The sequence below is a fragment of the Echeneis naucrates genome, chromosome 3 (assembly GCF_900963305.1).
Source record: "Echeneis naucrates chromosome 3, fEcheNa1.1, whole genome shotgun sequence".
In the NCBI taxonomy this organism is placed as follows: Eukaryota; Metazoa; Chordata; class Actinopteri; order Carangiformes; family Echeneidae; genus Echeneis; species Echeneis naucrates.
Window position 1 is genome coordinate 7,299,226 of NC_042513.1, and position 10,464 is coordinate 7,309,689.

Genomic DNA, 10,464 nt, shown 5'->3' on the forward strand with positions numbered 1-10,464 from the left:
CCAGGGAAATAATAATAGTAACAACAATAATAATAATGAATCGAGAAAATAGTTGAAAGAAAAGAAAGACACCGCGCCTGTTGCGTCATGGCCGACACAGAGGAGATCCAAGTGAGGTAATTACTGAAGTTTGACCAGATCGTTTTCTGACTGTTGGCTGTTTTTATTCAGAAATAATTTAATTTGGGACTGAAAAATGGGTAGAAGGGACAGCCAGAGAGGTCATATTTTCCAACCATGCAAGATTTGGGAGCAATAAGGGGAGACAAATGACCAGACAGACAGCCACTCTCCTTCTTTTCATTTGTTTTATTGTTTATTCATCAACAATAAGATTAATGAAAAGCGGTGTTTTATTAATTATGAATAAAACAACTAAACATCAGTGTTCTATTCTTTATCAATAAAAAAATCAAACAAATAAAAACATGTGCTTTATTGTTTATGAATAAACAATAAAACAACACATTTTTGCCTGAAAATGTTTCTCCAATCTGTTCTGCCTGCCCTTGGTCCAATGTGAATACATTATGAAAACATTTTGAAAAACATACTTTTAAAAAACATAAAATCGTATATTATTTTACATAAACATTAATCTTCATTTACCAAAAGAACAGACCACATGGGGAGAACTAGTAATCAAATTTACCTTCCATTAAAGTCGCACCAGTTAACAGGTGATTATTAGCTATGAAGTTAACAATCTTGAAGATAAGTAGGTGTTGGTGTAGGTGTTTATTTTTCAATTCTTTAACACCAATTTATAATTAACATGTGATTAGCTATCTTGTTCTTAGTTATCCCTTGTCTCTTTTTATTTGCTCTTTTGATTTATAGTTTCCCATGTGATCTTTCTGGTGAGGATCCTTCAAGGAATACCACAGAAGTTCAAGATGAGAAAGACAAAGGAGACACTCAGAACAACTTCATGAGTAGACTAAAATCCACGTGCCAAGTCATTCTGATTGTGGTATTGCTGGGACTTTTTTGTGCCGTGACTGGCGTTCTCTTTATTCAGATGAATAAAAGCAAAAGTGTGACAGCAGAATTACAGTATATGGCAGAGAAGGTATTCACCATGTTGAACAGCACCAAGCAGTTGCAAATAGAAAACAGTCAGCTGGAGCAACTTCTCAACTCCACTGTTCAAAACTTCACCCGTCTGAGAAGTGATTATGATCAACTGAAACTACTCATGAATGCCACTCAGTACAACTTCACTTTGTCATCAGCTGAAAAAACACGGCTGAGCAAGCTCTTGAAGAATACAATGCAAGAAAAAGCACAGTTGCAAGTGGGGAGCCAAGAGCTCAACATGATTCTAATGTCAACCCTGGAAAACTGCAGCCTTGTGGAAGAGGAGAACAGGAAACTGAACCAGCATCTGAACAAATCCCTACGTATGATCTCTTTGACAATGGCAGAAAATAAACATATGAACCAGCTGTTAATCAAGGAACAGCAAACCTCCAAGCAGCTTCAAACAGAAAATAAAAAGCAGCGTTCAATTCTGTTCTCTGAAAAACTGTCCTTTATCTGGAGATTGTGCAACAGGAGCACGCTGCAGTGTACACGGTGCCTGCCAGGCTGGGTCGAGCACGCCTCACGCTGTTTCTTCCTGTCTCCCGTCGCAGAGAAGTGGGAAGTTGCTCGCCGTAATTGCCTCGAAATGGGTGGTGACCTGGCTGTTGTTTTGAGTCCTGAAGATCAGGCATTCTTGACTAACTTGACTTATCAGTTTGGACAGGAAAACCCTCAGGTAAACTTCCATTCAGCGTGGATCGGTTTGCAGGACATGGTGAAGGAGGGCACCCATTTTTGGGTAAACGGCAAAAGGATCAGCTCAGCTCTACGTTACTGGAAGGATATGGAGCCAAACAATGCCATTGCCTCCTGGGACCACGACAGGGCAGGACAGGACTGTGTTGCGATTGTGCCGCCGAGACACGTTGGAGTGGGGAAATGGTTAAACTCTTGGGATGACATTGTTTGTGGTGGCAAACGCCACTACCTGTGTGAGACCATGGTCCTTAGCTGGTCCTGAGTGATTGGTCTACTTTCAGTCCAGATTTCCGGATGTATGCTGAAATCTGCCTTCTCCCTAAGTGTAGTGTATAACAAAGTATGTTGAGCTGTACAAAAAAGTGGAGTATTATGGTGCTTGGTGTATGGTTTTATGGTGCTTAATTATTATTATTTTTTTTTAAGTTATTGTTTCATTTGAACAAAATGCAAAAATGTCTTTGGAATGAGGCCAGAATGAATCTGGCTTCACACAACAATCTTTGTTCTGTTCAGAGGTTGGCACAGATGGTCACTGACTAACTGACTTAGTCATATTTAGTAATTTGATGGATTTCAATGAAATTGCTCTCAGAACACAGACATATAGGATTACTTTTGAGAAAGAAAAGGAATTTTTCATTAAAAACAATGTTACCTTGAAAAGGAGATATGCTTTTGAATGCACTTCAGAAACACCACTATAGCATTATACAACTCTTTCCTCTGCTTTTGCACAGCTTGTTCTCACATATCCTTCACTCATCTGTGCAGAAGTGGGTAAAGATGAGGAGGAAATAAGTGAACAACTAAATCCCATTTTGGATAAACTGGTGCAAATAAGTCTTTGTGAGTTAATAGATTTCTGGCAATGTGGTGCCATTAATGTGCAGTCAAATAAGTTTTGTTTCTGTCATTACTGGGCCAAGATATTTGGATATAACTTTTTTTTTGGCCTGAAAATCTATTTATAAGTGTTTTTTTTTTTTTACACAGAATAGATAATATAAAATAGCATGATTACACATAATTATTAACCATCCTTTAAATATCTTCATTGTGTACCTGCTATGGGTTTGGCTGTCTTGTCAGCTATAAAGATGAGTGATATTTCCTCCATGTGTGTATCTGTCAGTGCGGAGCTGAGCCGGAGCAGGCAGACGGAGAGGACTCCCCCTGTCGGACAGCCGCGGTGCCTGCAGGTCCGGTCCTCTCCGCTCGGCACAACACAAACGCCATCTTTAGCTGACAGGCAAACTACCGGATCTGCAGAGTTGTGACGAGAAACTAGGTCAGGCTCAGTGAAAGCAAGCAGACTTGCAAAAGACTGTTTTCTTTAGGCTTGTGTTCAGCATCCGCCGCCGTCCTATGGTCCAATGTGTTTGATCGGCCGGCTAGCTCGGACGCAGTTTTCTTGTGTCGGTCCCGGTTGACTCTGAGAGATCGCCTTTTTCTGTCTCTCTATTTATCTGACAGACATCCTGCGAGAGTGAAAGCCAGGTAAGGAGAAGTCTCCAGTAGATGGACAAGAACAAAACAGACGACATGTCCGCAAAAACACACATTTTCAGTCGTAACTTCACAACACAACTTGTTTGCCAAGTTGTTAGCAAGATGCGACGCTTTAGCTATATCTATGCTAAGCTAATTTCTCGCCCTGCTTAGTTTGATGGGGATTGTCTTTGTTATAAACATCCATCGAAGATAAACAATATAGCACCATCTGTCATTCAAATAGCTAACGGGTGTCAGCTTTTGTCGGGTAGCAGTGAAGTTGGTTTTGACTGCGGAGCAGAGGGAGGCGTTACCCTCCGGAAAGCTGGGACACGACTGTCTGTGGACAAGCATGTGTTTGCTGTTAGCAACATCCCATCATAATACCGATGGATGAAAACGATGTCACACAAACCACAGCAATCACCAACAAGTTGGTGGCTTCCGAGGCAAAAGATTCAAAATAAAGAAAACCAACTTAAGTCTTTGTTTTTCTTTTTCCCACAATGTTTTCTGTTTTCTGTTGTTTAATAGAAAAGCATACAGCAAGTTAAAAACATCTATTAATTTTCATGATAAACGAACATATTTATTTCTTCAATCAGATTTTTTTATACAGCGCCAGAATCATAACAAAGCTACATCAACACACATATAGAGCAGGTCTAGAGGTCTGGGAGGAACCTGAGAGGAAAGGTTAGAAAGGGACGCATTAGTGAGCCTCAGTGCCATGATATACTGTAGGATGACACAGAGAGTATCCACGAATGCATCAGGAACAGGGCCCCTCAGGAAGGAGAGTGCCTAAGGCAGCAGGGGTATGATGAGGAATTATTGTTGGAAACCAAGTCCTTCCATAGGCCAACCTAAACCAACACCTAAACACTAGGCAGTGGTTTACCACAGCAGACAGTATCCACTGTGCTGGTTGTGCAAAGTTGCCACCGGAGATAGTCCAGGGTGGAGTGGCACGGTGTAAGACTCAGGCTGAGAGGATTAAGCATGTGGCTGTGATAACAAGGTGCACACAATGAGGTGTAAATGAGCTTTGGAAATATCAGTTGCATGTGGGAGTGATAGGTTTATGTGTTATTTTCTTGGCAGGAGGTTGCATCCTCTCACCACAGACACACACATGCTCAAGTCACAGTATAATAGAGATTGAAATTAGCTCTATTGTCGACATATAAATGCTTATTTGTCATTTTCTTATGAGTGTACAGCTATATAGGACACAAGACGGTAGCATATTCAGTATTTTCAAACAAGCTTAAAGATAGTCCTTTCCGGCCCTGCTTTGAATCTGCATTTGTGGACAGTAGCGGCTTTGAGCCATTCTTAGTCACGTGATATGAGAATGTATTAGACAGTTGTACTGAGAGAACTCAGATTTCCTTAAATCTGTCAGTAATAGGAATTTTGGTAACAACATATGTGCCATTCAAATATTAAGATGTATTAAGCATATATAGTAATCTTATGTTGTAATGTATTATAGTCATATCTTAAGTTGAGTAAAATGTTTTGGCAGTCCTGAAGTGCCTCAACAATTAGAGATTATTCTGGTAAAAGTCGTTTATCAAATGAAATGACAAAATCTTTCTTAGTTACTGTGATACAAGTATGGGGAGCTGCAACTTTCTTTTATATCATTGTGAATGTAACTTTATAACTCCATAAATAAAGAATAGATTACGCTGTAACTGGAATAGTTAGCAATGACCATATGTCATTTTCGTATTTAAATGCACAAATCAGATAGCAGACATGGTTTGCAGTTCTAAGCATGTCTGGTCTTGTGATGAAGAAGCCCTGCGTGAACAGCACCTCTCACCAAGAGTTTCTCTGCCTTTAAAGTTCCCTTGTTCCAGCCATCTTAAACATGTTAAGCGCTCTTCTGATTCCCCAGGATGAAACGAGCTCTCCCAATGAATGAACAGGAGGATGGAGGTGGCACCAACGGTGGGTCTCAGCAGACACTTAAAAGGCCCTGCAAGCAGAGGAGGGAGAGGGATTTGGAGGAGAACAGAGCCTGCTGGGAGTGTCTGCCTCAGGAGATACTGCTCCACATCTTCCAGTACCTGCCTCTACTGGACAGGGCTTATGCCTCTCAGGTGTCCATGCAGTAATATAATATCTTGTCAACTGCTAAACTTGGTTAAGCGTATTTAGAGATCAGGTGTTGGTTTGTAAGAACTCATTCAACATGACCAGTACCACATTCATTATGGCTTTTAATTGACAGAACTGAAATAACATGCCACTTTTTTTTTTTTCATCGTTGCTGCAGTGTGACTTTATTCCATCAATGGTAGCTGCAGGAAAACATTATCCATCAGCTTGTTTACACAAAGGCAGCGTTCACCACATTTCATTTTACACAGAATAAACATCTATAAACCTTGTTTTAGTTACGTAAAACACACACATCAGTGAGGTTGATTTAATTAAATTGTAGCTAAGAGGTTCAGATGTCAGAAGCACTACAAATACTAAAAAGGATGATTTCAAGCACAGATTTTGATTTTAATGATGTCACCACAGGTATGCCGAGGTTGGAACCAAGCTTTTCACATGCCAGAGCTATGGCGATGCTTTGAGTTTGAGTTAAACCAGCCTGCCAGCTCCTACTTGAAGGCTACACACCCAGACCTCATCAAACAGATAATCAAAAGGCACGCCGACCACCTGCAGTATGTCAGTTTCAAGGTATGAATTGAAAGTAAGAAGGATAGCGAGAGGGTATGGGTGAAGTGTTTCAGCGTGCTGTATAGTGGATTCTTATTTTCACTTTAAATTAAAATGTCATCTCTTTGTTTTCTCTTCACACTCCTCAGGTGGACAGCAGCAGAGAGTCTGCAGAGGCAGCGTGTGACATCCTCTCTCGGCTGGTGAATTGTTCTTTGAAAACATTGGGGCTCATCTCCACAGCCAGGCCCAGTTTCATGGAGCTGCCTAAAGTAAGCTGCATCAAGATAATTATATACCTGCACATCTGTCTGGTGTCTAAACCTTTAATTATAGCCTATAGCTGTGGTGAAACCACCATTGTGGTTTTAGATGCATCCGCTCTGATTTATGTTGGAAGAGAATATAAATAAAGTTGTCAGCTAAAATGGCAACTTTAGAAATGACAGCAGTAATGAAAATATGTAGTAGAATGAAATGACGTATGCGTGTCTGATTGCTTGATGTCGGGGAAGCAAAAGAAGCATTTGGAACTGCTTAAGTAGAAAGATGACCAAAGGGTTTTGTGTCTCCCTTTGCTCATCAGTCTCACTTCATCTCAGCGCTGACAGTGGTTTTTGTCAACTCCAAATCTCTGTCCTCCCTGAAGATTGATGACACGCCAGTAGACGACCCCTCTCTCAAAGTCCTGGTGGCTAATAACAGCGACACGCTCAAACTGCTGAAAATGAGCAGTTGTCCTCATGTCTCCCCTGCAGGTACTAGATGGCTGAAAAAGATAATTATTAAGGATGTTAATTATTAATAATAAAGAATTTCATCGCTTTTCGTTTATTTATTTGTAGTCAAGCAGTTAATCGGGCAGAAGTGACCCGGAAGGCAGTGCAGATGAGAGAGGATATTTAGATACAGATGTTTTTTGAATTTTACTACATTGTAGTGATACATCCGGTCAGTGAATCTCTGACCTGATCAAAAACCTATCGGAAGCTTGGAAGCGTTGGCTAACATTGTTTCTTTTTTTTTCCTGCAGTGCTCTGTTTTTAACAGACTCTGTGGATCTCTAGCCTCCTAATTTATTTTTCTCTATCCCAGGAATCCTGTGTGTGGCTGATCAATGCCATGGCCTGAGAGAATTGGCTCTCAACTACCATTTGTTGAGTGATGAACTTCTCATTGCCCTCTCTTCAGAGAAGCATGTCCACCTTGAGCACCTTCGCATTGACGTAGTTAGTGAGAATCCCGGCCAGCAGTTCCACACCATAAAGAAGAGTAGCTGGGACGCCATGGTACGCCACTCTCCTAAATTTAATCTGGTCATGTACTTCTTTCTCTATGAGGAAGAATTTGGTCCTTTCTTCCGAGATGAAATCCCTGTTACACATTTGTATTTCGGCCGTTCTGTCAGCAAAGACGTCCTGGGCCGTGTTGGACTTACCTGCCCGCGTCTGGTTGAGCTGGTGGTGTGCGCCAATGGGCTGCGGCCACTGGATGAGGAGCTTATCCGTATTGCCCAGCGCTGCACGCAGCTGTCAGCCATCGGGTTGGGAGAGTGCGAAGTGTCCTGCAGTGCTTTTGTGGAGTTCGTCAAAATGTGTGGAGACAGACTGACACAGCTATCCATCATGGAAGAAGTGCTGGTCCCAGATCACCGCTATGGGTTGGATGATATCCACTGGGAGGTATCGAAGCATTTGGGTCGCGTTTGGTTCCCAGACATGATGCCTACATGGTAGAGCTTTGGGAGAAGGTGAATTTTTTATGAGTTTGTGTGTTTGTTGGGAGTGTGAGCTCATTTTTTTCTGCTTTTCAGAAAAATCCTTTCCCAGACACCATGGATTCCACTTTCCCCCTGAAAATATGAATTGAGTTTTAGTTCAAATTTATTTGTTATAACTCTGCCAAGTTGTTTAATTCATAAGATTTTTATATTGAAGTCTATATGTAAGTCTAAATTTGTTTGTCTTGTTATTGCCCGTAACAGAAGCACCTTGTTCTCTCTGAGCCATTTTTTATGGTCAGTGAAACCCTCCAGAATCTATATTTTATGGTATATGGTATATTTAAGTGTGACACTTTCCTTGGGAGTTAACAGGAATGAATAGAAAAGCAAGGGAGTAAGTTCATCTACACATGTGTAATTACTGCATTATCTGCAGACAGACTCAAAAACATTTTTATATGACGAGTGGACTTAAGTACAAATCCCTCTAATAGAAATCAGACATCTTTATAATCAGGACTTTAATTACAGCAAAATACATTGATATGCAGGTATAATCAACAGATTGTTATCATCATCATCACTGCACTGCAAAATATCTGTTAGAATTGGTAATGGGGGAAAAAAGGCACAGTATAATAGATGGAGATAATCACCATAATAAGCTAATAGGATTTGTTTGATATTTAGTTCAAATCACCGCAATCCTAGTAATGGCGTGCTGTGACTGTACAAAAGTAAGAAATGTTTTCATTTAAAGGTGCAGCCATCAGTCATGTGTAACTTGTAATGGAGGTGATCGATCAACTGACAGCAATCATGTGGGCGGCAGCACAATGACTTTAGTGATTCCCATGTGTCCATATGTTTCAGTTTGTTCTCAGTCTCCATACATCACGTCCCTGCCTCACTGCATCATTTAGAACGATACACCTGTCTCTTGCCCATCTTCTGATCGGACAGTGGAATTCCCATGTCTCTCTTCACAATAACAGCTATTTGTGAAGGCGCTGCTCTTAAGTGACTTTGGCCACAATTGCGTTAGTCTGTATATACTGTAGATATACATTTTTATATGTATAAGAGTGATGTTTTGTGTGTTATGTTATATATATATATATATCTGTATTGCCTGACACATTCTCCTATTCTAAGTGTAATTGTAAATATCAAAGTGTTCAATAACAAAACAAATGGGAGGGATAATTTTTGATATAACTGTACATTTATCGAATCCAACTGATGCACTTTTACTCTAATGAAGGACTTGACATAAACATCAGTGCAACATAATTAAACACAATTTTCAGGCAATAGGTAAATTTTTGGCAGTGGTCCATAAATCTGCTCATGGCAGAATATTAGCTATTTGCAGGGTTATTTTATTTTCTCAAAAGCAAAGTAAGATCTAAGAAATTTAAGTGGAAGGTAGAATTTTATACAAATAAATATTGATAATGGACACAGTTAAAAATTATCCAGAAAAGTTTCTGATAAAGGGAAAATCCAAACCCGCTTGATAACACAACCATTCATCATGTGAAAAGTCTACAGTTAACCTCAGAAGTGTAAATATTCTTGCTTAACATTTGTAAAACATTTTCATTTTTAGAGATAAATGTTCTTTAAAGTTAAAAAGAATTACATACATACAATTACACTCTCTCCTGGCCTCAAAAATAGTTTGACAGGTCTTTTTGTGTTTGTGTTTTTAATTATGAACAGTTGACAGACAATAGTTTTTCTCTGTATATCAGTTGAGCTCCACTGTCCAGTTACATTCAAAAGTTTTGACATACTTCTTCATTTGCTGGAATGGGCATGTTATACATATTACATATGATAACTAAGTTAAACATTGAGGGTGTAAGTGCTAGCCCTGGGCTGAACAATAGTAACTGATGCTTTACTTGCTACAAAGTTGTTGTGTTATCATGCGGAAACATTTTTACAACTTAAAATGATGATGCTGTGCTATACTTAGCCTATTTAAATGTTGCATAAAAACATAAATGGGATGTGCCCGTTGTTCTAATGTAACTGATAGAAATGTGGAAATTGTGAGTTTGATGATTATTGTGCAGCCCTGAAGGCCAGATAATGTGGCAGCTGAATGTGGACGTAAGCGAATGTTTGGAAGAATGTGTAAGAATGAAATGTTTATGTGTCACTATTGTTTTGTTGCTACCGAGTGAAAGGAATCATAGTTGGAACATGTCTTAAGGAGGACTTATTAAGGATGTTGCCTGTGGACGACCATTGGACCATGCAATGGAAGAGATCTTTAAATGATTATGTTCAGTTGAAATAGATAGTTGCTTTACAGTGTTTTTTGTTTGAAAACATTAATTTGAGAGAAAAACAAACTTCATATGAATATTTTTTTTTTCCAATATTCACCTTATAAATAGGGGTTATGTCTTAATTTTATGCTTTCTGTTTCTGAAGGTTTGGAAATGGGTTTTATAATTTACAGGATATTTTATAGTGTTTTTATATAAACATGCCATCTGCTTGTTAATATTAACTGCATTTGTATTCAGTGCTTATAGATGATTATTGTAATACTCAACTATAAGAGTAAGGGCTGCAATTTTTGAGTGTACAGTGACAGTATGTTGTTTTTATTTTAGCTAAACAAGGCTGCATTGTGCTGAGACATATTGGAAGGTAACCTTTGTGCTTTCCCCAAAGAAATGTAACATTTAAGTAAAGTTCATAGCACCATTACAAATGCTTTTTGAATATGTAGTCAATACTTTAACTTTAGACTG

At 39.3% G+C, this 10,464-nt stretch overlaps 2 protein-coding genes across 2 annotated transcripts; both read left to right on the top strand.

Annotated features, from left to right (window-relative positions):
* The first annotated feature begins 1,081 nt into the window (after positions 1-1,081).
* Positions 1,082-2,047, top strand: LOC115041170 (C-type lectin domain family 4 member M-like). The gene has a single exon (XM_029498493.1). It carries the CDS (start codon positions 1,082-1,084, stop codon positions 2,045-2,047), a length of 966 nt encoding a protein of 321 aa, XP_029354353.1.
* A 954-nt stretch (positions 2,048-3,001) lies between these two features.
* LOC115041528 (F-box/LRR-repeat protein 3-like) lies at positions 3,002-10,418 on the top strand. The gene is made up of 6 exons (XM_029499030.1): positions 3,002-3,285; positions 5,189-5,393; positions 5,824-5,988; positions 6,117-6,239; positions 6,554-6,725; positions 7,063-10,418. Exons 2-6 carry the CDS (start codon positions 5,190-5,192, stop codon positions 7,701-7,703), a joined length of 1,305 nt encoding a protein of 434 aa, XP_029354890.1. The 5' UTR covers positions 3,002-3,285; position 5,189; the 3' UTR covers positions 7,704-10,418.
* Positions 10,419-10,464: the final 46 nt, after the last annotated feature.

Coding starts and splice junctions, on each gene's coding strand:
- LOC115041170 (XM_029498493.1), top strand. CDS start 1,082: ATGTTGAACAGCACCAAGCAGTTGCAAATAGAAAACAGTCAGCTGGAG.
- LOC115041528 (XM_029499030.1), top strand. CDS start 5,190: ATGAAACGAGCTCTCCCAATGAATGAACAGGAGGATGGAGGTGGCACC. Junction 6,240..6,553: donor GTTTCATGGAGCTGCCTAAA/GTAAGCTGCATC, acceptor TTTGCTCATCAG/TCTCACTTCATCTCAGCGCT. Junction 6,726..7,062: donor TCCTCATGTCTCCCCTGCAG/GTACTAGATGGC, acceptor TCTCTATCCCAG/GAATCCTGTGTGTGGCTGAT.